Source organism: Thalassophryne amazonica, chromosome 2, assembly GCF_902500255.1.
Source record: "Thalassophryne amazonica chromosome 2, fThaAma1.1, whole genome shotgun sequence".
NCBI classification, from domain to species: Eukaryota; Metazoa; Chordata; class Actinopteri; order Batrachoidiformes; family Batrachoididae; genus Thalassophryne; species Thalassophryne amazonica.
Genome location: NC_047104.1, coordinates 35,986,463 through 36,013,286, shown reverse-complemented (window position 1 = coordinate 36,013,286; position 26,824 = coordinate 35,986,463). Strand labels below are relative to the sequence as shown.

The 26,824-nt window shown below is 44.9% G+C and overlaps 1 protein-coding gene across 1 annotated transcript in view; it reads left to right on the top strand.

Annotated features, from left to right (window-relative positions):
- pcsk6 (proprotein convertase subtilisin/kexin type 6) overlaps positions 1-26,824 on the top strand; it is a 281,648-nt gene that overhangs the window by 66,888 nt on the left and 187,936 nt on the right. Inside the window, 3 exon segments of the mRNA XM_034162733.1 lie at positions 9,009-9,152; positions 18,800-18,876; positions 22,100-22,188. Coding sequence (XP_034018624.1) covers positions 9,009-9,152; positions 18,800-18,876; positions 22,100-22,188 — 310 coding nt within the window.

Here is a 26,824-nt window from a genome sequence, read left to right as displayed (position 1 = left end):
TTTTTTTTTATCACTGTTGACAAAATCAAACAAGTGCTCTGCTTTAATAACATGTTCATTAAAATAATTTAACATGGCACATTTTAACAAGGCAGATTGTAGAATCTTTGACCACAAAATTAAGCAGTTCACTAGAAGACAAAATTGTCCTTTATTTGACAATTAATTCTTGTTTTGTATTTTCATAAATATCCCCCACACACTCACACACTCATCAAAACTGAAAAATGAACAGGTGTCATCTCTGTACCTTGTGTCGGGTCCTGTTGCAAGGACCCCATGAGGTACAGTGAATATACCTCAGACTTTCACATCAGCATTTCAGTGTGCCCACCTTTCTGGTCTGGTCATGGGTTGCCTGGTTGGCTGGCATGTTTACAGCCGAAACTGTTGGGAAAGTGAATGCACAGACCCATGTTAGGGGGTGTAAATGAGCGGTCAATAGGAATTCCAATAAATAACAATTTATTATGCAAAAGTGCAAACAGAAGACGAATATGCTGAGTCCAATTAATAACAAAATGGTGACATGTGGGCAGGCCCGAGGGTAGGAGACGCCAATCCAGAGAAGAGCCGGAACCCACGAAGTTCCACCGCCAGCCGGAGGCTTGCAATACACCAGAGCCTCCAAGTCCTGGTGCCCCAGGTGGCCACCCGCTCGAGGCTGTCAGACCGGTACTGCTGGCAGGAGCAAAAACAGTTTAAGTTGGGTGTGTGTACACCCAGCAAACAGTCAGTAACTCACAGTTGTCTCTTGGAGGAATAAATCCATATACTCCCAGAGTGCAGAGGAAAAACTGGAGGACGTGCAGTGTCAAATGTTATACTCAGTAAGTCAGAAGTGAGGAGTGGAGCTGATAACTAGGCAGAGTTATGGTGTCCTTCCCAGGCTTTTATGGTGAAGATGATGATGATGGAGAAGAGCTGACAGCCTAACGGTGCGCACCTGGTAGAACCAAAAAGCCAGTGCGCCCTCCAGAGCCCAAAAGATGCCAGCATGGCAGGGCGCCATCTGGTGGTTGGCCAGCAGTACCTCCTCTTCAGCGGCCCACATAAGAGGACCCCCCCCCCCCCCCCCCAACGGGCGCCTCCTGGCGCCCGACCCTGCTTGTCGGGGTGTTCCCTGTAGAAATCCGCCAGGAGGGCGGGATCCAAAATGAAGCTCCTCTTCACCCTGGAGCGTTCTTCTGGGCCATAACCCTCCCAGTCTACCAGGTATTGATACCCCCGGCCCCTCCGACGAACATCCAGGAGCTTTTTAACTGTCCATGCCGGTTCTCCATCGATGATTCGGGCAGGAGGCGGCGCCAGTCCAAGGGTGCAGAGGTCGGATGTGTGGTGTGGCTTGATGCGGGACACATGGAAGACAGGGTGAATCCGTAGTGATACCGGGAGTTGAAGTTTCACTGCAGCGGGGCTGATCACCTTGAGAATCTTAAATGGTCCAATGTAACGGTCGGTCAGTTTCGGGGAGTCCGTTTGCAGAGGGATGTTCTTGGTTGATAGCCAAACCTCCTGCCCGGGCTGATAAGCTGGGGCTGGGGCTCGTCGGCGGTCTGCATGGTCCTTAGCCCGCGTCCGGGCTTTCAGGAGAGCAGAGCGGGCTTTCTTCCACACCCGACGGCATCTCCTGAGGTGGGCCTGGACCGAGGGCACCTCGACCTCTCCCTCGACAGCCGGAAACAACGGGGGTTGGTACCCCAAACAGACCTCAAACGGGGAGAGGCCGGTAGATGATGAGACCTGGCTATTGTGAGCATACTCGATCCAGGCCAGATGTTGACTCCAGGCCGTCGGGTGCGCAGAGGTGACACATCTCAACGCTTATTCCAGGTCCTGGTTGGCCCACTCTGCTTGACCGTTCGTTTGAGGGTGATACCCGGACGACAGGCTCACCGTGGCCCCCAGCTCCCTACAGAAACTCCTCCAGACCTGTGAGGAGAACTGAGGACCACGGTCAGATACTATGTCAGTCGGGATACCATGCAGACGCACGACGTGGTAGACCAGGAGGTCTGCAGTCTCCTGGGCTGTGGGGAGCTTCGGGAGGGCCACGAAGTGGGCCGCCTTGGAGAACCGGTCCACTATCGTCATGATGACCGTCTTTCCCTGGGACGCAGCGAGACCCGTGACGAAATCCACTCAGATGTGGGACCTGGGGCGATGCGGCACTGGCAATGGATGGAGGAGCCCCTTCTCCAGCTGGTGTGAAGCCTTGCCCCGTCGCAGGTGGTACAGGCCCGTATGTAGTCCCTGGTGTCGGCTTCGACTGACGGCCACCAGAACCGCTGCCAGACCACTGCCACGGTTCTTTGCACCCCTGGATGGCAGGAGAGCTTGGAACCATGACAGAAGTCCAACACGGCAGTCCGAGCGTCTGGTGGCACATACAGCCTGTTGGGAGGACCACCTCCGGGATCTGGATGTCGCGTCAGGGCCTCCCTGACCACTCCCTCCACATCCCATGTGAGGGCTGTGACGATAGTGGATTCCGGTAAGATGGTGTCCGGTGGGTCCAACAGCCTTGCTCCAACTTCCTCTTCATGCACCCAGGACAGGGCGTCAGACTGGAGTTCTTGGTCCTGGGGCGATAGGTGATCTTGAAGTTGAAGCGTCCGAAAAAAAGTGACCATCGGGCTTGCCTGTGGTACATACGCTTAGCGGTCTGGATATATTCCAGGTTCCGATGGTCAGTGAGAACCACAAATGGGACCACAGCTCCCTCCAACAGATGTCTCCACTCCTCGAGGGCCTCTTTCACCGCCAGGAGTTCCCGATTGCCAATGTCATAGTTCCGTTCTGCGGGGGTTAACCTGCGGGACTAGTAAGCACAGGGGTGGAGAACACTATCGGACTCCCTGCTCTGGGACAGCACGGCTCCTATCCCTGAGTCAGAGGCATCCACTTCAACAATAAACTGGTGGTTAGGATCGGGCTGCACCAGAACTGGTGCAGTCGAAAACCGGTGTTTCAACTCCCTAAACGCGGCTTCGCACCGATCCGACCAGGTGAAGGGGACTTTTGTGGAGGTCAGGGCTGTAAGGGGGCCGACTACCTGACTATAGCCCTTAATGAACCTCTTGTAAAAATTGGCGAACCCTAGGAACTGTTGCAGCTTCCTACGATTTACCGGTTGGGGTCAATCTCTCACCGCAGCTACCTTAGCCGGATCGGGTGCGATGGAGTTGGAGGAGATGATAACCCCAGGAAGGACAAAGAAGTGCGATGGAACTCACACTTCTCGGCCTTCAGAAACAGCCGGTTCTCCAATAACCGCTGAAGGACCTGACGGACATGCTTAACATGAGTCTCAGGATCCTGGGAGAAGATGAGGATATCGTCTAGATATACGAAGATGAATCGGTGCAGGAAATCCCGCAGAACGTCGTTAACCAAAGCTTGAAACGTCGTGGGGGCATTGGTGAGGCCGAACGGCATGACCAGGTACTCAAAACCTAAGGGTGTGTTAAATGCCATCTTCCATTCGTCTCCCTTCCGTATCCGAACCAGATGGTAAGCATTTCTAAGATCCAGTTTTGTGAAAATTTTGGCTCCATGCAGGGGCGTGAACACTGAATCCAATAGAGGTAACGGGTATCGGTTGCGAACCACGATCTCGTTCAGCCCTCTATTATCAATGCATGGACAGAGACTGCCGTCCTTTTTGCCCACAAAAAAGAAACCTGCACCTAATGGGGATGAAGAATTTCGGATTAGCCCGGCAGCTAATGAGTCCCGGATGTAGGTCTCCATTGATTCATGTTCAGGACGTGAGAGGTTGTACAGCCTGCTGGACGGATACTCAGCGCCTGGAACCAAATCAATGGCACAATCATGCGGTTGGTGAGGGGGCAGGGTGAGTGCCAGATCCTTGCTGAAGACGTCAGCAAGGTCATGATACTCAGCCAGCACCTCTGTGAGATTGGGGGGGACTCTGACCTCCTCTTTAACTTCATTGCCAAGTGGCACTGAGGATCTCAAACACTCCCAGTGGCAGGTTTCGCTCCATTGAGCCACAACCCCAGACGGCCAATCAATCCAGGGATTGTGTTTTATCATCAATGGATAACCCAAAATTACTCTGGAGGTAGAAGGTGTTACATAAAACACAATCTCCTCCCTGTGATTACCAGAGACAACCAAGGTTAAAGGCTGTGTCTGGTGTTTTATTTCTGGTAGTAGGGTGCCATCTAGTGTCCGCACCTTCAATGGTGAAGGAACGGCCACCAGAGGGAGTCCCACAGCCTTAGCCCACCTACTATCCAGTAGGTTCCCTTCCGATCCTGTGTCGATCAGTGCTGGAGCAGTAAGGGTTGAATCCCCACAGAGGATTTTGACTGGGAGTCGTGCGCATTTGCGTGGGACACCCGTGTAGTTTGTATGGCTCACCCTTAGCCCAGTCTCTAAGGTTGAGCTTTGTTGTTTAACCGCCTGGGGCCCCTTATTCTGCGCATGCTCATTCTAGCCGCAGTAAACACACTCTCCACGTGCCAGTCTCCTGCGTTTTTCCTTTACTGTCACTTTCGCCCTACTCGTTTCCATAGCAACGTCAGCGGGAGGAAAGCCCTGGCTTTGGAGCAGGGAGAGGACGGCACTAACTCGGATCTGGAGGGGAGAGGGACAACGCGCACCCGGCCACGCCCTTCGTCTCGCTCCTGCTTGAATTCCTCAAGCTGATTGTCTAAGCATATAACCAGATCAATAAGCCCATCTAAATCCCGCGGCTGATCCTTAGCCACCAGATGCTCCATTAGGGCCGGAGACAGCCCGTTTACAAAGGCGGTGCGGAGTGAAACTGCATTCCAACCGGACCTCGCTGCCATGATGCGGAAGTCGATTGCATAATCAGCTGCACTCCGCTGTCCCTGTCTCATTGACAGCAACATATTAGAAGCGGCCTCACCTCTGTTGGGATGATCGAACACCAGTCGAAACTCCCTTATAAACTCAGTATAAGTAGAGAGGACCCGTGAATCTCGTTCCCAGAGCGCCGTGGCCCAGGCGCGTGCTCTACCCCGAAGTAAATTAATTACGTAAGCCACCCGGCTGTGCTCAGATGCGTACATAATGGGCCGTTGTGAAAAAACGAGCACGCACTACATCAGGAAGTCCGCGCACATTTCAACACAGCCACCGTACGGTTCAGGGGGACTTATGTAAGCTTCGGGCGACGAGGGGGGGGACCTCTGAACGACCACTGGATTAACTCTGTTGGGCAGCTGATACACTGGAGGGGGAGCTGCTGCAGCCGCGCCTGGTGCGCGCGTCTACCTGCGCGGTGAGAGCCTCCATCCTACGGCTGAGGTGAGCGTCCTGCTCAGTTAATAAATCCAACCGAGCAGTGAGGTTAGACAGAATGTGCTGCAGCTCACCCAGCGATCCTCCTGGTGGATCCTGCGCACCTTGCACTTCCATTGATCGGTCAGTAGGTGGTAAATGCCCCTCGGAGTCCATGACGTGGCCGAGTTATCCTGTTGGGAAAGTGAATGCACGGACCCACGTTAGGGGGTGTAAATGAGCGGTCAATAGAAATTCCAATAAATAACAATTTATTATGCAAAGGTGCAAACAGAAGACGAATATGCTGAGTCCAATTAATAACAAAATGGTGACACGTGGGCAGGCCCGAGGGTAGGAGACGCCTATCCAGAGAAGAGCCGGAACTCACGCCAGCGGGAGGCCTGCAATATACCAGAGCCACCAAGTCCTGGTCCTCCAGGTGGCCACCGCTCGAGGCTGTCAGAGCGGTACTGCTGGCAGGAGCAAAAACAAGTTAAGGTGGGTGTGTGTACACCCAGCAAACAGTCAGCAACTCACAGTTGTCCTCTTGGAGGAATAAATCCAGATACTCCCAGAGTGCAGAGGAAAAACTGGAGGACGTGCAGTGTCAAATGTTATACTCAGTAAGTCAGACGTGAGGAGTGGAGACGCCAACTCCTCCAACTTTCACAAACTCGGCTACAAGCTGCAAGTATAAGTCACAACTGCAAAGACTTCAGTAACAATGAATGTGCGCACGGCACAAAACGGCCGAGTAGGTTTACCTGTGTGGTAAGCTGATAACTCTGCAGAGTTATGGTGCCCTTCCCAGGCTTTTATGGTGAAGATGATGATGATGGAAAAGAGCTGACAGCCTAACGGTGCGCACCTGGTAGAACCAAAAAGCCAGTGCGCCCTCCAGAGCCCAAAAGATGCCAGCATGGCAGGGCGCCATCTGGTGGTTGGCCAGCAGTACCTCCTCTTCAGCGGCCCACATAACAGAAACTCCACCACCAAAGAAGCAAAAACATTTGCAAATGTACAGACGTGAGTGGGAAGAATTGAACCCCTGGCTTGACAGCATTAGTGGCAATGGGTATAAGGCAAACTGTAGGCAAACAAGTATTTTTATTTTTTATTTCCTCTTAAAGTAAAAATCCTCTTTAAAGATTAAAATTATTGATCTGTTTTTCTTAATATTTATGTATGTTTATTATTGCACGCTTCAGTGCATAGTTTCCATCATTAACAGTTTCATGTTAATAAAGCACTTAAAGCTTTAAGTATGACGAAATGCTTTTTTTAAAAATTAAAATGCCACTCCTTTGGTGGTAGTAGTGGCCCTGAGAAGCCATGGCGTCCTTTATTTTTATTTCTGAAAGGCAGCAACCCTACTCCTATGGAGGAATAAAAGTGCCAAAATTGAATAAATAAATACGTCTTTAAAAAATTACTAAAATGTGTAATTAATTAATTAAATGTGTCAATAATTAAAATTGGAGAATAATTACTTAAGTGTGTCATTAATTTATTAATTAAATGTGTCATTAATTAATTTAAATTGAAAGAGTAAAAGTGCCCAAATTAAATAAATAAATACATCATTAAATAATTACTTAAATGTGTCAATTGCAATTAAATACATAAATAATTATTTCACTATTTAATTGTTTCATGGTCAAAAACATATATAGTTATTTCACTATTTAATTAATTATTTCATGGTCGTGTTGCAGTGCATCATGAATTTATTTTATCTGTCAATCTTGGCCATTTGAGTCAGTGGGCATTGCTTTGGCCTGAAGTAGCTGCCTGGAGAGAGACAATGGAGGACCTCCATGAACTTTGTCGGGAGTTGGTGAGAGATATTTTAGACCTAGCAGAGGATGTGGAAGCAGGACCTGCCGACCCAGAGCATGCAGCAAATAAAACGGAGGAATTTAATGACACATTTAAGTAATTATTTAATGACGTAATTCCTCCATGACTCATAACCTTCCAAAAGTTCTTGGGATCTTTTAAATGTGTTTTCTTTTCATTTTTTATGCCTTAGACTAGGCATGATGGTTTCTTTCTTTTAAAAGGTTTCCAATTTCAGTGGAATACCAAGGATTATTCTCCCCCTTTATCCTAAATTTACATAACGGAGCATGTTTATTAAATCAAGAATTCACTGTAAAAAAATTGCCAGGCCAACTCAGTATCAGCAAAGAGAGATATTCGGTACCACCCGACAGACACTGCACTTAGATAATGTTTAAGATTTAATTTAATCTGAGCATAAGCACAGATCATGACAGAAAGCCTGCTTATGAAAATGATTAAAATCTCTTGTAAGTAAAATGTGTGGTTTAGTTTTCAGGAGTTTGGCATTTCTGACCACTGCAATTGCACAATGGCCACTCAAATCATTCCCAAATACCTCAGCATTAGAATACTTGTTTGGGGGGGCATTTGTTATTATTAAATCAAGGAGCGATGATCTAAAGAAATATGTAGTGTTGGGCCAAGTTGAACTGTCGATTAACTGACTTAGATTCAGTGAGTCACAGATAGATTTTAGGCTATCTTTGTACCAGATCCCGCTTTTTGCCTCAGCCTTGATAACCCTGTTCGCTCGTGTACTGACCCTGCTTCTTTTTGACCACGTCCTCTGTTGTGTCCCTGCCTGGTACTTTTGTTTCGCGGACTGCCTTCCTGTTACTGAACCCTTGCCTGAATTGAAAACCATCCTTTTTACTCATACATCCTGTTTGTGAGCCTGCATTTGTGTCCAGCCTCTGTCTGTGCCTCGCCTCTGCTCAGCCTGATAATGTGACACATTTTTTGCCGGCTACTCTTCCTGATGCAACTGCAGTTCACCTGGAGAAACACACACAGTCTTCCAACCAAGTACTAATGACGACCCACTCTGCTTAGTGTGTGAGATCAGACGGAATCAGGGTTCAGGGCAGGGTAGATGGCTGCAAATCAAGTTACTTGTGTAACAAAAAAGTCATTAACAGGTGTCTGACTTACATGTGCAGCAGCACAGCAGGAGACTGAATGAAGCTCTTTAATACACACGTTTTACCTCCACTTTATGTGACTTCTTTCTCAGCACACACCGAACTCCTGAATATTCCACTGGGATAGACATCAACAGACACAACATTGTTGAGCTGCAAAGAGTTTAACTATTTCTTCACCCATTCTGGAGCATTACATAAAGACATTGTCCGAGTAAAAGTTTTTCTGGCTTGGCCACTGCTGCAGTCATCTGTTGTGGGTGTGTTTGTTTTAACCCAGAAGTTTATTTCAAGTTCAGCATGACGTCACGACTTAAGTGAATATCCAACACAGTTGCATCCTGCACCCTAGTTTGCACTCAAGATTTTGCAGTGTGTAAATAACAATAGCAAGTTGAGCATGCCCCAAAAGTTTCTGTGTTATGTACTATAGACTGTAGGCCATAAGTTATCAAGCAAGCTAGGGTCCATCCTGGTAGCTTTTCCAGTTTCCTATAAAATTAACATTATTTCACAGGCAAATAAAACCCCGACATGACTGGTAGAGATCAACAAATAGATTTATTTTGAACATTAGTGAAAAAGGCAATCAAGAGAAATAAATAAATAAATGATCACCCTGTTGCCTGATCTTGCAGTCTAATCAGTGAAGATTTGAAGTTTGGCTAATGGACTGAGCCCAACATGTTTTTGTCTGTTCTTAGCATTAGTGTAATGTTGGATATTTGTGTTTGTCTTCAGCATTGTATCGACAAGAGCAGCCGCTGTCACTCAGAGATGAATATTTTGGCGGCGTGGCAGCGAGGCTACACCGGCAAAAATGTGGTGATCACTATACTGGATGATGGTATCGAGAGGAACCACCCAGATCTGGCACAGAACTATGTATGTATTGTCTCCATCCGTCCATCCATCCATCCTGTTCAGTCACCGTATGATTAAAGCATTAAAACCAGGACATCATAGACTGTAAATAAATGTGGACAAATGAATGCATTCATGCAAGTTCTTGGGTGACTATAGTTTCATGATTAGCTCAAATGGACAACTGTTTCTGAAAGGTCAGACATAATGAGGTGCTCAAACAGAGTAAAAGATAGAAAATAAATGAATCATACTTCAATGCACCCAAGATTTTTTTTTTTTTTTGTAGGGCAAAGAATTCTGCAGTGGTCAGTCACACGACCTGAATCCAGTTGAACAGCTTTTCACTCGCAAAACAAAAGTCAAAACAGTTGAAGAACAAATTCAGGACAACAGCAGTGGAGGTCTGGCAGAGTGTCCACGGGAGCTAAACCCAGCAACTGTCCCTGTCACTGGTGTTCAAACTTCAGGCAGACATTCCCTGTAACATGTCTAAAATAACTATTTTATTTCTTAGCAGGTCAATTTCTTTGGTTGTGTTTTGCACGACAAAAATAAGGGGAACTAAAAGTGCTTTCACACAAATGGATGGAAACTGTGATATTCCTGGAAAGCCTGCACTTTAAGCTCACATTTATTTGCTTTCAACGCCAATGTGGTATATAGGCGATCGGATCATGCGAAAATACTCCCAGAAACACATTCTACACTGGTTGTACATTAAAACATGAACATGTCAAATTTGAAAGGTTCAATGCATTTTAGCTGCACAAACAGAAGAATTCTAGAGTGGAACTTGGAAAATTTCTGGTGAGAAATCATTAAAAATGGCACGCATGCACAGTATTATATTATATATTATATGAGATGTGCCAATTAATGCACCTTGATGTGTGTTATCAAACTGCCTTTCAGTTTCCTTACCTCTCTGACTTGTATTGAGAGACTGACATTCTGCGTTGTCGTTGGAATTCAACACAGCCTCACATGCACTGGTCATAATGTAACAATTAATGAATTATATCTAATAATATAACAATTGTGTATGTTCAACTCAAACAAGCGTGAGAATTTTGTTGGTTATTTACATATTGTAAATTATTCTTGATAATCTGGTTAATGTGGATCTCGTCTAGCATGTTTTTTTCTGCACATTTTTAGACATGTTAGATGTGTAGACTGTAGCTTAACACTTAGAACTTTTCATTTTTTAAAAATAGCAACTTTTTACATGTTGACAGTTACCACCCAAAAAGTATATTACATGTCATAAATGTTATTGCTATTCATATTAATTAATTTCTAAATTCCTGTTTTTCTTTTCTGCTGTTATAGCAAGCACCCGAAGCAATAATAAAATAAGAAGAACTTTATTAATCCCAGAGTAAATTGCTTTGCCTGAGTGCCAAAACAGTAAAGAGTAAACAGTAAGGGCCCCTTCACACATAGTGCGAATTTGGTCGAATTACGGCAAAACAGCACGAAACAATTTGAATTAGCGAACCACGAAAACATTGCGCCGACAGGCAGGCATGTTCAATCCTGCCGCGAAGGTGTCGTGCACGCCGGTGCACAAACACAGTGAGAGCAACTGGAGCATGCTGGTACCTGTGTAACGACATCGTGCTGCTCCTGTGGAATAAATAAAAAATAAAAACCAGCTGGTACCTGTGGAACCACATTGCGCTGCTGCTGTGGAAAACAAAAAAAAAAAAAACATACATGCCACCCAAGGGATTCGTACATGGACTTTACTGATTGCCAGCCCGAAACTTTGCCACTCTACCATTAATGTCATGAAATGATATTAATGAAGCAGTGTGCTGTTATCATGTCCGCATCTACTGGTCTGGTGTGTCCAGCCGGCCCAGCGCGCATGTCCATGTGGAACAGAGCTCACGGAGGTGACGTGACAGTCAGCTTGCCCACTACATGTTATGACCTGATGGTCCATTGTCACCTGGGGCAGCCTGTCAATGTGTGTGCTGTGGGCAGACACACCCCCTGTCAGTTAAAGATGGTCTGTCATTTTCAACATAGGTAGATTTCAATTATGAGAGACAAAATGAGAAAAAAATTCAGAAAATCACATTGTAGGACTTTTAAAGAATTTATTTGTAAATTATGGTGGAAAATAAGTATTTGGTCACCCACAAACAAGCAAGATTTCTGGCTCTCAAAGACCTGTAACAACTTCTTTAAGAAGCTCTTCTGTCCTCCACCTGTTACCTGTATTAATGGCACCTGTTTGAACTCATTATCTGTATAAAAGACACCTATCCACAGCCTCAAACAGTCAGACTCCAAACTCAAGAATGGCCAAGACCAAAGAGCTGTCACCCAACGTGGCTGGGTCTTCCAGCATGACAATGATCCCAAACACACTGCTCGGGCAATGAAGGAGTGGCTCCGTAAAAAGCATTCCAAGGTCCTGGAGTGGCCAAGCCAGTCTCCAGACCTCAACCCCATAGAAAATTTGTGGAGGGAGTTGAATGTTCATGTTGCCCAGCAACAGCCCCAAAACATCACTGCTCTAGAGGAGATCTGCATGGAGGAATGGGCCAAAATACCAGCTACAGTGTGCAAACCTGCTGAAGACTTACAGGAAACGTTTGACCTCTGTCATTGCCAACAAAGATTATGTTACAAAGTATTGAATTGAACTTTTGTTATTGACCAAATACTTATTTTCCACCATAATATACAAATAAATTCTTTAAAAATCCTACAATGTGATTTCCTGGATTTTTTTCTCATTTTGTCTCTCATAATTGAAGTGTACCTATGTTGAAAATTACAGACCTCAGCTACTGACTAAATACTTTTTTACCCCACTGTATATCAGGCAAGTGCCCCCCCCAGCACCACATGTTTACGGATGGGGGGAGTGCAACACGTGCACGATTCACACACACGGCACATGTGTGCGGGGGGAGCCGACACTGTTGCTGTGTTGCAAGGCCACACTCGTGGGGCAGTTAGTCAAATTTCACATCCAGCTCGATAGTGATTGTCTGCTGACTGTTGTCATGTTCATAGTGCAAATGGCCACACATTTTCTAAGTGCCACACGAGCGGTGTTAGATGTTCGTGTGTGTCAGCTGGAATTTCACCAACACCTGCCGCGAGAGGGTTTGATGGGCTCTCACAGCGCACACTCTGTCTTTCAGCCGTTGGTGTGTGCAAATAGTTGTAGCAACAGGTGTACGAGGCGTTCGAGGCAGCTACGAATTTACGTTTTGAATATGATTCTTGCTTCATGCGTACTTTGACCAAATTCGCACTATGTGTGAAGGGGCCCAAAACATTGCTTTTTTTTATGACTGAAGACACTTGCACAAGATCTTGACAGTATTGCACAAAATGGTAAATGGACTGCATTTATATAGTGCTTTTCCATCTGAATCAGACGCTCAAAGCGCTTTACAATTATGCCTCACATTCTCCCCGATGTCAGGGTGCTGCCATACAAGGCGCTCACTACACACCGGGAGCAATAGGGGATTAAAGTCCTTGCCCAAGGGCCCTTAGTGATTTTCCAGTCAGGCGTGGATTTGAACCCATGATCTTATGGACTCATGCCCAACACCTTAACCACTAGACCATCACCTCCCCTAAAAAGATTGCACACATAATAATCATCATCAAGCTTTCCATGCTTTTCTTGTTTATAGGGCAGATGCTGAGCACATAATTTAAAATAAATTGTCTCCATGCATGTTGTTCATGTGTTTGCTCATCTGCCTTGCCAGCTTCCTTTACTCCTTACAAAGTGATCTTCCAAAAGGGAATTTAAATTAATTGGAATGAGAACAATAATGATTATATGGAGCTCTTTATTCTAATAAGACTGAGACATTGATTGTAGCTCCAGATAGTGCTATGTCTGTCATTAAGAATCACCTTGGTAATCTGAGCAGCTCTGTTAAAGGCAGCCTGCGTAACCTGGGTGTCATTTTAGATGGAGGGATGTCTTTGGAACATCACACTAGGCAGCTCGTTAGGAACTGTTTTTTCCAAATTCGGAACATTTCCAAATTACGCAAAATGGTGGCTTTTAATGAGCTAGAGATGATTGTGCATGCATTTGTTTCTTCGCGACTTGATTATTGTAACAGTCTCTTTACATGCCTCAATAAGAAAGAGCTGGCCTGCCTGCAGGTAGTGCAAAATTCTGCTGCATGACTTCTTACCCGCGCCCACAGGAGAATGCATATTACTCCTGTCCTCAAGTCTTTACATTGGCTCCCTGTTTTTTACAGGATAAATTACAAAATCCTCGTGCTGACCTTTAGAGCTCTACATGGGCAGACTCCGGAATACATTAAGGACCTGATCCAGCCTTATGTTTCCAGCAGGAGTTTGAGGTCTTCCAATCAGAACCTGCTGATGGTTCCCCAAACTTGTTTTAAAACTCGAGGGGACAGATCTTTTAAAGCTGTGGCACCTCGCTTCTGGAATGAGCTTCCCTCTTCTCTTCGCTCACTGGATTCTGTGGATGTTTTTAGACAGCAACTAAAGACACATTTTTTTAAACTGGCATTTTAGTGTCAATTTATTTTATTGTTCTATATTTGTATGTGTTGTTTGTATTGTCTATTTATATTGTGTGAAGCACTTTATGACCTTGGTCTGTGAAAAGTGCTATATAAATAAAGCTTACTTACTTACTCACCAACACAACTGAATCACCTCAAAAAGACTGTAAACATGTCCTCTTATGCTGTGGAAGAACAATAATTTGCTTTGAATTTAAGAAAACCTGCAAACTAAAAAAGGATAGCTTTCAGTGCCAGAATCCTTGGAAAAATACAAAAGCATGTCATAATGTTGAGAAATTGGCAAAATGCAAAATATTTGTGCTTTTATGTTCATTCATGTACTAGCATACAAACATTAATGACATATCAGGCCAATTTAGTTGCAGTTGAAAAGCTTTCTTGGCACAACTTGCAGAAGTTAGAAATTAAAGCTTGCATAGTGTTTTGATTTGACACTTATGCTTCAGAAATATTTGATGTTAATAAGGGTCCCTTCACACATAGTACAAATGTGGTCAAATTGCACATGAAGTGTGCATGAAGCAGGAATTGTATGCAATATGTGTAAAATCGTAGCTGCCTCCAGCACCTCATACACCAGTTGCTACAACTATTTGTGTACACCAGAGCGTGTGCTGTGAGAGCCCATCAAACCCTCTCGCAGCAGGTGTCAGCCAAATTCCAGGTGACACACATGAACATCTAACACTGCTGGAATGGCACTTAGAAAATGTGTGACCATTCGCACTAGTCACACGACAACAGTCAGCAGACGATCATTTTTGAGCTGGATGTGAAATTTATCTAAGTGCCCCCTCGAGTGTGGCTTTGCAAACAGACACAGTGACACGGTGTGTGCACTGAACTGACAGGGGGTGTGTCCGCTGACAGGAGCAGCTGTGGAGAGCTTTGGTTTTGGACATCATGGCTGGGGAACACATAGCCTGTTTGGATGGACATGGACTAACAACTGTCCACTGTGACGCGAGTGTGTCTTGATTGCTGTCCTCACATGAACATGCATAAAAACATATATCGCTGTGGTTACACATCGTTCAACTGCTCGCACTGTGTTCCTGCGTGCACAAAACTGTCGCAGTGGCATCGTTCGCCCATTGGCTCAATGTTTTTGTGGTTTGCTCATACGAACTGTTCCGCCATGTTTCACCCTGAGTTGTACTTATTCGTACTATGTGTGAAGGGGCCCTAAGGAAACAGGCTGAGTGTCGGCACTGGGCTGAACTTTTATCAAGACAAACTTAGGGAACAAGTAATTAATGAACTGTAACAAATACACCGGTGGTTATCCACTTGTCCACTTTATTGCATATGATACAGGATGCTGGCAAAATAGTTGACTTCTGAACCAGGCTGGTACTGCCCCTTCTTAAGAAGTGTGGGTTTCTTGGCTGGTGGTTCATTCAATGGAGCAGCATCTTGATCTTTGGCTCTTTTCAGCCTGAGGAGTGAGGAGGATCACATGTAATTACTGGGTACAAATGTATTTGATTAAAAACATACTAAATTTACTGTACATGTACTGTGTATGTTCTCTGCTCTGTACAGTTACCATAAGCATCTATGTACATGTAAGGGCCCCTTCACACAGTACGAATGTGGGCAAATTACAGTGAAACAGCATGAAACAGCACGAATCAGTGAACCACAAAAACATCGAGCCGACATAGGGAGGGACACGTGGTCGGGCAGGTGTGAATGATCCCACTGCAACGGTTTTGTGCATGCTCCTGCGTGTGCAAGAAACCGTCACAGCGGGAACACAGTGCGAGCAGCTGGAGCATGTGGAACGACATCGCACAGCAGATGTGGCTAAAAATAAAAAATACAGGGTGGACCAATAAAATGTTACCACTCTATAATCGTACACAAGTTTGTGAAATGAGAACTTATTCGAACATTTTATTTACAGATTTGTAACAGAAGCATCAAATTAACATTTGATACCAAAGGTTTCCCACTTTGTCTCTTGTTTTCCGCACAGTTCAATAATTGATGACATGTTCAATCCACACTCCTTTGGATTACAGATGCAACACGCACATTTAAGTTTGTGATGACATTGCCACACATCTCGAGAGGGATTCTCCGAATTTCTTTTTCATTTTCAGGAGTTGATATTCCTGAAAATGAAAAAGAAGTCTTGTTATTTTGGAAATTGCACGAATTGAAAAAACTGGTAACATTTTGTTGGCCCACCCTGTACATGCCACCTGCGGGATTCAAACCTACAGTTTACAAAAGCTCTGATTAACAGACAGAAATTTTACCACTGCGTTACCGTTGCTGTCCTATAAAATGCCTGAAATGAACAAGGAGATAAATGTATTTAAAAAAATAATAAAACCACACACCATAAAAAAAAGATTGCATTTTATTGAATCCCTCTTATCGAGCGAACAATACAAGTATGAACCATCTGTTACTCTGTACATGACCCATGGTCATAGACGTACTGTCATAAAATAATGTGTATGGAGCAGTGCGCTTTTATCATGTCTGCATCTGTTGGCCATATGGCAAGCCGGCCCCGCGCACGTGTCTGGACCGACATACGTGTCCTGTGGATGACGCGCCACAAGACAGACACCGCATCATGTGGAACAGAGCTCACTTGGGTGACATGACATTCAGATCGCGCGCTGCGTGTGATGATCTGACGGTCCGTTTTGCCTGTCAATGTGGGTGCTTGTGGGTGTTGTGTGCTTGCTTGCTGTAGCCCGTCGCAACAGCAGTATATTTGTTTTTATGTATGTCCACGTGAGGGCAGCAAGCAGACACATGGCCATCACAGTTGACAGTTGTTAGGTCATGTCCTTCAAAACACGGTATGTGTTCCCCAGCTGGGACCTCCAGAACCAGAGATCTCAACAGCTCCTGCTGTCAGTGGCCACACCCCCTGTTAGTCCAGCGCACACACCAACATGCCACTCTGTGTCTGTGTTATGTGATCATTTCGTTTTAGTTATTTGTTATGTAATTGCATATGTAGGTAGTGTAGTACTTATTAATATACCTGTCCTAGCTGTGGTCTCTGGTCTCTGTGTTTCTAATGTGACACGTCATGTGCACTGAGCTGTCATTCATTTGTAGTGAGTGAGTCTCTGGTCAAGAGCTGGGACGCGGCTCGCTGTGCTGTGTGCGCCATATCAGCGGTTCATGCAAGTGTGCTCCCAACACATGCGCGATTCACACAGACAGCACTTGTGTTGCGGGTAGAGCCGACACTCTGGCACGCCACATGTGTTGCTGTTTTGCAACGCCACACTCTTGGGAGCACTTAATGTTGTGGTAACAGCTGTATGAGCCACTTCAAGTGCCTCATACAGCTGTTACCACAACATTTGCGCACACAAGCAGCCGAAAGACAGCGAGTGCCCTGCGTGTGCTCATTCGATCCCCCTCTCGACAGGTGTCGGCCAAATTCCAGGTGTCACTCACTAAAATCTAACACCGCTCGTTTGAGGCGCTTGAAGTGGCTCCAATTTTTCACAAATGGCATGCAATTCCTCCTTCGTGCGCTAGTTGACTTCAGTCATGTTATGTGTGAATGGGCCCCAAAGTACGAACCCTTTAAACAGGTAAACAGGGCCTTTCAAGTACTCTGTCAACAATGAGCCCTAAAACATTATGAAATATTCTCCTGTTGCACCTTGGCGATCAAATTCATGTCGGTGAATCAGCGATAACACATCGGATGAAACCCAAAGTCGGGGTGTTCTGCTACAACATCATGAAAGGACTTCCCTCCATTTCACAAGGATTTACAGTAATTGACAACCTTAATCCACCTCGCTGCTGTCACTGGGGTGGATTTCTCATTATTTATGGATTCAAAGTGGAAAGAGCATTTAATTTCCACTTCTCTAGCCAGCGAGCTGGCACTTGTCATGTTGTTTGTTGTTTACACGCTACTAGGATGTGAAAGCTGAGCAGTGATTGGGTCAGATGGATCACGTGGGGTCCCGCTTCTCATTGAAAAAATTAGAAACATAATTTTTTTCTCGGGTTCATATCTCACTACTGTGTAGACTTTTTGAGTTGAACTCTGAAATGTACTTATCATGTACAAAATATATAAAATTATGCATTTACACTGACTTTACTGAAATGAAATGTAAAGAATGGTTTCTCTTCTAATCGCCTAATAATAGGCAACAACAGGTGTATCTCAAAAAAATTTGAATATTGTGAAAAAGTTTGATATTTTTATCAGGTATTTCACAAAGTGCAAATTTTATATATTCTATGGTCAATACATATAAATAAAAATGTTTCCATCATTTTTAAAAAGATGGACAAGCAAAAGGGATAGCAACAGCTTTGAAACGATTTGTCATGCAAAGCCGATTCAAGAATTCAAAGATGATGAGGCTTCAAGGACAAAGACAGTGCAGGTTTTTCTTACAACACATCACCTCTACAGATGGGTTGCTGATGAGCTTCTCCCCTGAACATAAACACCTGTTCATCAATGAAATCACCTACTGAGACACCTGCTCATCAATGAAATCACCTGTTGAGGTGATTGGTAGAAAGAGAAATGTGCAGTGTCTTGGCCCTTCATGGCACATGATGGCCTACCCCTGATGTAGAGCCACCAAGCACAGACATGTCCAAGAAAGGGGCTACAAGTGTTACATTCCTAGTGTCAATCTACTCCTGAACCAGACACAATGTCAGAAGCATCTTACCTGGACTAAGGAGGAAAAGAATAGGGGCCTCATGTACAAAGTGTGCGTATGCACAAAAATGTGGTGTACATCCTTCACTTATGTTCAGATGTATCAAAAGTGAAATGACCGTGGAAATGTGTGGTGCCTGGCTGGCGTAAGCATGTTTCTACAGCTATTGTGCCGTCATCCACCACATGGAGGTGATGCTGGGAACCGTTAATAGTATGAAAACAAGAGGTCATCAGAGTGATGTGCACATCAGAGACACAATAGCTTATAGATTCTCTATGAGCTATTGTCAAGAGGAAAATGGGACCACACTCTACAATATATGATTCACAATAATCAAATTTATTGACATTCAACTGTAAATAAACTGTAATTGTCTTTCAACTTTTCGTTTTTGTTTTTCCTTTGTTCGTTATCATTTCAGGACCCACTAGCAAGCTATGATATTAATGGCAATGACCATGACCCTACTCCACGGTATGACTCCAGGAATGAAAACACGTAAGAAGTAATGCACATGGTGTTTCCATCCTGTTACAGTTCTGCTTATCCTCTGTCCATAAATCTCCATCCTGGATAGGACCAAGTACCAACTTCAAACAAAATGGTGACCTGGGGCCTCATGTACAAAGTGTGCATGCTCACAAAAATGCGGTGTACCCTGTCTCCGCACTCAAGTTTAGCTGTATCAAAAGTGAAATGACAGTTGAAATGTGCAGCACGTCATACAAATATCCTGGCTGGTGTACACGTTTCTACAGCTATTGTGCCATCTCCGACACATGGAATTGATGCTGGCAACCGTTAATAGTGTGAAAACAAGAAGCCATCAGAGTGATGTGCACACCAGAGACACACTGATGAACAATTAACACATCCACATGTTTGCAATTATATGGATGGATATAAAAGCATGCGCAAAGTGATGCGTAAAATGGCACTGACAGTGGCTGCATTAGCATCAGAGGACGTTGCAAATGGTGCAATTTGACATGAGCATGTACTCAGGGAACGCGGGATTGACTTGCAAATGATGATAATTGGCTCATAAACTGATTTAGATTACCAAGGCCACTGATACTGGAGGTGCGCGCAGAACTGTGGCCGACCCAGAGCGCAAGACAACAAGGCACCAGGTGGTTGTCTGTGGGCACAGACAACCGCCATGGAAACCCAGTGTGCTTCCTGTTGCCAAGAAGCACACTGGGCTTCCTGGCAACAGGGGCATTCCAGTGGGAGCTCGCTGATCATTTATGAGTGTGCAAGTCAACCTTGAGCCGAGCCATGCCTGCTGTGTAGAATGCATTCATCTGAATGTCATCCCTTTACATCGCATTCCAACATTAAAGTGCAATTTGCAGTGAGAGCCGGTTTCCCTAATGTAATCAGAGCTAATGAGTGCACACATATTGCTATAAAGACACCTTCACATGATGAATTTGTTTTTGTTAATAGGAAACATTTTCATTCTATCAGTGTTCAAATCATATGTGATGCACAAATGCACATCAGCCTGGAGGCTGGCACGGTGCACAATAAATAATTTATTTGTGTAGTTGTTCCTAACGATAAGTAGCGGTGGTACATTTGGGCATGTGCACATTGAAATATGTTTTTTGTTATTACTATTATTATTATTTTTTATTATTATTATTATTAATGTGTTTTATTTTTCTTGATGGTGGAACTAGAGAGCTTCTTAACAGGCCCCTGACTGTGTTCAGTATTTGTCAATAAACGTGTGTCCAATGTGTGTCACACACTGTCAGCCACGGCACACTTAATATCTTTTTACTTCAGTGTGCGTGCTCTGCTCTGAGCTCAGCATTTACACACACAGATGCACTCATATTTTTGTTTTACATTGTGGTGAGCTGCGTGCGAGAACAACGATCTAACCACAGCTTTCATTGTTTTTGCATGTTGTCAGAGACAACAGTGGACATCACCATACATATTACACCTCACACTTATGGTTCTCATGAAGACATCAGCCGGGCTCTCGCCCAAAGGAGAGCCGTCTTTCATGTCATGAACGCATCAGCCGGCATGGCGTGTCCAGCTCGAAGTGTTGCGCTGGTGACCGCATTGCAAATGTGTTATGTGTTTTAATTATTACAATGTGGGGAAATCCTGCAGTGACATGCACCTCGTGGTTGCAGGTTGCAGGGGGACACGCTCCCCTTTGTCCACGGACATTGCTGCTGTGGGGAAAAAAATTAAAACCACAGCAATTTTCTTATCATGTCTGCATCTGCTGACTCAGCGTGTCCAGCTGGCCCCGGGTGCGTGTCCAGCGAGTGGTGTGTGCCCAGTGAGTGGTGTGCGTGTCCAGCGAGCGGTGTGTGTCCAGTGAGCGGTGCGTGTGTCCAGGGAGCGGCTCGCTAAAGGAGTCCGCGTCATGTGGACCATGGACCAGAGCTCACGTGGGTGAGGTGACATTCAGATCACAAGCTGAGTGTTCACATGATCAGATGGTCCCTTTCACATGGAGCAGCCTGCCGGTGTGCGCACTGAGCGGCCACTCCAGCCTGTGGCAAAAGTGATATATGTTTTTATGCATTTCCATGTGAGGACAGCAGGCACATGAACACGCCTCACAGCGTACAGTTGTAAGGTCATGTCCTTCAATACATGGTACATGTTCACCAGCTGTGACTCGGGGGTCCAGAGAGCTCAACAGCTTCTGCTGTTTGGGGCCACACCCACCTGTTTGTGCAGCGCACAGAACAAAGTGTTCTGTGATCATTCATTGTAGTTATTTCTTATGTAATTGTGTATGTAGTTATTGTAGTACCTGTCCTGGCTGTGGTCTCTATGTTTTTAATTTAACACGTCATGTGCACTGAGCTGTCATTTCCAGCTGTCAGTGTGTCACTGGCTGGGCATCAGTTGAGAGGTGCCTTGCTGTGCCATGTGCGCTCAGACGTGGTTGGCCAGTCCCCATGTCACCATATCTGTACATACATATATTAGCATGTCATGCAAGCCCCCCCACGTGCACATGCGATATACACGCACGCCACCTGTGTTGAGGGGGGAGCTGACACTCTGGTATGCCACATGTGTGTTGCTAGGTTACACCACACTCATGGGGCACAGACACACTTTTCAAAGACAGCTCGAAAGTGGTCGCCTGCCGTCTACTATGGTGCCAGGAGCGTGAATAGCCCCGCCTTTTCTAAGTGCCTGGCAAGTGGTGTTACATGTTCGTGCGTGGCACCTGGAATTTGACCGACACCTGCCAAGAGAGGGGTCGAATGGGCATTCGCAGGGCATTTGCTGTATTTTGGCCACTTGAGTGCGCGAATGGTTGTGGCCATAGCTATGTGTGAGGCATTTCAGGTGGCTCCAATTTTTCCTGAGTGGAATGCAATTCCTCCTTCATGTGCCATTTGGCTGCAATCGTGTTATGTGTGAAGGGGCCCTAAAGATAGGGAATTTTCCAATACTCCAAGATTTTTCCTGACTTTGACATTTGACTTATGACCTTGAAAATGTAATCAGTTCTTGCGTATCAGGATATGAATCTTGAGTAAAAAATTTCATAGTGATATATGAAAACCTGGGGGCTCCAGGCTGTTCACAAACAGACAAACAAGCAAATAGACAGACAAACAAACAAACAGGGGCAAAAACATAACCTCAGCCAGCTTCATTGGCGGAGGTAAATATAGTATCTGTGATGTCATAACAACTTTGCTTTTTCTCTGTTTATATCTAGACATGGAACTCGGTGTGCAGGTGAAGTTGCCGCAGTCGCCAATAACTCTCACTGCATCGTTGGAGTTGCCTACAATGCTCACATTGGAGGTTGGGTTCTCCACATTTGCAGAACACTACGAGCCTGATTTATGAAAGATTTGCGAGTGTAAAAACACTGTTACACTCGCACATACACCTGCATACTGAGTTACTAGCAGTGTGCCATGAGGACAGCATCTTTCAAATGAAAAAATAGAAAATAGTGTCCATTATCCATTTAGCAGAGTTGCATTCATTCATTCATTCCTAAATTCTGGAGGAAACATGCAAGTAGGTGAGGTCTGCATGATTTATTAACATGATTTATGTAATTTCTAAAGGAAATTGAGTGGGTGCTGATAGCATCTGTGTTTTGTATGTTTGAAACCTTGGCATTAACTGATTGTGCTTGACAGACTGCTGTCTGTGACATGTTGGGTAGTTTTAAAACAAGAGGCCCACATAGAATTGAAAAAATAAATAAAAAGTAATTGTAAATGTCGGGCATATTTAACTTTACTGTCTTCATGTGTAACAGAGGGCCCACACACATAGACACACGTCAGAGTCTGTGGGACATCTGAGCTCTGTGCAAAGGATACATAATGCTTGAACACACTCATACACTGGGCTATTACAACAAACAAACCAAAGAGCAACTAATTTCCTATTTCAGACATTTAATTAATGCTCCACCCATGGTATTTTAGCAAACTGGTAAATAATTATTATGGGTTCTGCTGGTGGAAAACACAGAACTGTCTGCACAGCTGTCTGTGTGCTTTCCACTTGCAGAATGCACCATCCATTAAACTTTATGTTGACAACAGCAAACATTTTTTGGTGGGGCTTTGTCCTGGTAAAGAGGTGAAGAAGAGAGTGTAGGCAGGGTGGAGAGAGTGAAGAATTGTGGCAGGAGTGATTTGTGACAAAAGTAAATCAGGAAGAGTGAAAAGGACAGTTTACAAGACAGTAGTGAGACCAGCTATAATGTATGCAGAGCTTTGAACCAGAATTTCTTTTAGTTCCGAACAGAAAAACGTATTTTAACATTTTGGGATTGGAGTTTCACCCTAAAATGAACATTCCTGAACTGGTTAGAACAAAAGTATTATTCCAGACCTGTATGTAGTGCTGTAACCCTCCCACGAAAAACCAAAACAGCGAAAATGAAAAACAGCATTCTGTAGCAGACAAAAATTCAAATTAGATTAGATAGAACTTTATTAATCCCTTGGGAAGACTCCCTCAGGGAAATTGAGGTTGCAGCAGCATTGTATAACAGCACACAGGGTTAGAAGCACACAGAGCATCAAAAGTGAAAGTAAAAAAAATTGTAAATATAAATTTAAATACACAAATATAAATACCAGACATACTGATCATTACTGATTTACTGGCTACTACTGTTCCTCTCCTTCCTGTCCTCTGTCTACCTGTTAGTCCTCCTCCCCCTGATTGAGGAGTTGTACAGTCTGATGGCCTGAGAGACAAAGGAGTTTTTCTGTCTGCTGGTCCTGCACTTGGGAAGGAGCAGTCTGTGGCTGAAGAGGCTCCTCTGGTTGCTGATGACAGTGTGCAGAGGGTGACTGGCATCGTCCATAATGTCCAGCAGTTTGTCCAGTGTTCTTTTCTCTGCCACCATCACCAGAAAGTCCAGTTTCATGCCAAACATGGAGCCAGCCTGGCTGATCATTTTGTCCAGCCTTGATGTGTCCTTTTTGGATGTGCTGCCCCCCCAGCACACCACGGTGTAAAAGAGGACGCTGGATACTACAGATTGGTAGAATATCCACAGGAGTTTCCTGCAGATGTTAAACGACTGCAGCCTTTTCAGGAAGTACATCCTGCTCTGTCCCTTCCTGTACAGGTGGTTGGTGTGGGTTGTGCAGAAGCCTGAGGTAGTTGAAGGAATCCACAGGCTCCACCTCAGCTCCCTGGATCAGACCTGGTTGCAGTCTTGGTCTGGACTTCCCAAAATCAATGACCAGCTTCTTTGTCTTTGAGATGTTGAGCTGTAGATGGTTTGTGTGGCACCAGGTAGCAAAGTCTTTCACTAGGATCTCACCAATGCTGCCTCGAGGCTCTTCTCATGAGTAAGGTCTAACCTTATCAACCCCCCCCCCCCCCCCCCCCCCCCCCGAGCAAGTACACAGGTGACAGTGGTAAGGAACAACTCCCTCTGGTGATATTGAGGAAGAAACCTTGAGCAGACCAGACCCAGAGGGGTGGCCCATTGCTTAGGCCATTCTAACAGTTACAAGTTATGGATCAGATCTGTAGAAGCTAGAACTTTCCAAAGTGGGAAACTGAATAAAATATAACCTTTTAAGAGAAAGAGGATCTGCACTCATCACCTGAAATAGACTTATTGCATATTTAAAGGGAAGCAGTGTGTCCTGTATTTTTAAAAGACCCAGCACTGTGTTGTCTCAGTCTGCAGACCAAAACAATGGACTGAGCACTAACCCACTGCTGCCCATTGATTTATTCAGCAGCAAACGCTAAAGCTGTAGTCCTCACGTGACCATTTGTATAGTTCTGACTGTTCAAATATTAAAATCATTCACCCACTGAATAAATATACGAGGTCTGTTAGAAAAGTAATGGACCTTTTTATTTTTTGCAAAAACCTGATGGATTTGAATCACGTGTGCTTGCATGAGCAAACCTTGAACCTTTGTGCGCATGCGTGAACTTTTTCACGCCTGTCGATTGCATCATTTGCTGCCAAGCAGCCTTTGTGTGAGGACATGTGCAGTGCGCTCGGCGGATTTTCATTTAAAGGAAAAAGATGGAACGACTGGAGCAGCGCTACTGCATCAAATTTTGCCAGAAACTGGGTGACAGCCAGGTGGAAACCATTCGGAAGATTCAGACGGCTTTTGGTGACGATCCTATGGGCATCACACAGATTAAGGAGCGGTACAACCGGTTTAAAGACGTCCGCACAACGGTGGAGAGCGAGCCACGCTCCGGTCGGCATCAACATGCTGAAACGACCAGATCATTTCCAAAGTGAATGCTGTGGTGATGCGGGACCGTCGTGTGACTGTCTGAGAAATTGCGGAAGAGGTGGACATCAGCACTTTTTCAGTGCATTCCACTGTAGAAGATTTCCACTGTACGAGGGCTGTCCATAAAGTATGGGTCCTTTTTATTTTTTTCAAAAACTATATGGATTTCATTCATATGTTTTTACGTCAGACATGCTTGAACCCTCGTGCGCATGCGTGAGTTTTTCCACGCCTTTCGGTGACGTCATTCGCCTGTGAGCACTCCTTGTGGGAGGAGTCGTCCAGCCCCTCGTCGGAATTCCTTTGTCTGAGAAGTTGCTGAGAGACTGGCGCTTTGTTTGATCAAAATTTTTTCTAAACCTGTGAGACACATCGAAGTGGACACGGTTCAAAAAATTAAGCTGGTTTTCGGTGAAAATTTTAACGGCTGATGAGAGATTTTGAGGTGATACTGTCGCTTTAAGGACTTCCCACGGAGCGAGACATCGTGCAGCACTCCCAGGCGCCGTCGTCAGCCTGTTTTAAGCTGAAAACCTCCACATTTCAGGCTCTATTGATCCAGGACATTGTGAGTGAACAGAGAAGTTTCAGAAGAAGTCGGTTTCAGCATTTTATCCGGATATTCCACTGTTAAAGGAGAAAACCATCTTAATTTTTCAAACCGTGTCCAGTTCGATGTGTCTCACAGGTTTAGAAAAAATTTTGATCAAACAAAGCGCCAGTCTCTCAGCAACTTCTCAGACAAAGGAATTCCGATGAGGGGCTGGACGACTCCTCCCACAAGGAGTGCTCACAGGCGAATGATGTCACCGACAGGCGTGGAAAAACTCACGCATGCGCACGAGGGTTCAAGCATGTCTGACGTAAAAACATATGAATGAAATCCATATAGTTTTTGAAAAAAATAAAAAGACCTATACTTTATGGACAGCCCTCGTAGAAGACAGAAGATTTGGCCATGAAAAGAGTGGCTGTGAAATTCATGCTGCCACTAATGGCAGAGCAAAAGCGCATCCGTGTTGAAGTTGCACAGGACATGCTGTGACATGCCCACCTCTTCCACAATTTCTCAGATGGTCACATGACTGAAAAGTCACCGAAAGCTGTCTGAATCATCCGAATGGTTTCCACCTGGCTGTCGCCCAGTTTCTGGAAAAATTTGATGCGGCGCTGCTCCAGTCGTTCCGTCTTTTTCCTTGAAATGAAAATCCGCAGAGCGCACTACACATGTCCTCACACAAAGGCTGCTTACCAGAAAATAATGCAATCGACAGGTGTGAAAAAGTTCACGCATGCGCAAGAAGGTTCAAGGTTTGCTCATGCAAGCACACGTGATTCAAATCCATCAGGTTTTTGCAAAAAATAAAAAGGTCCGATACTTTTCTAACAGACTTCGTAAAATCTTAATCTGACCCGTTATGTTATTTCAGTGAGATTCATCATCACAGCCTGGTGATAAGACATCCTTGTTTTGGAAGACGACATCTGTGAAATACTTTTATTCCTTCTTGTGGAAATTATTCAAGAAATTTAGCATTTTTAAAGAAGTCCCTCCTCACAGCGCACAGCTTTATTCACGCCATCATTCAAGCATCCGTTGTCTCAGAAATAAATTCCATTAATGATCCACCAAGACAAAAAAAAAGCATAATAATGCAATTCAACTCAGTATTTTTAAAGACGTCCCT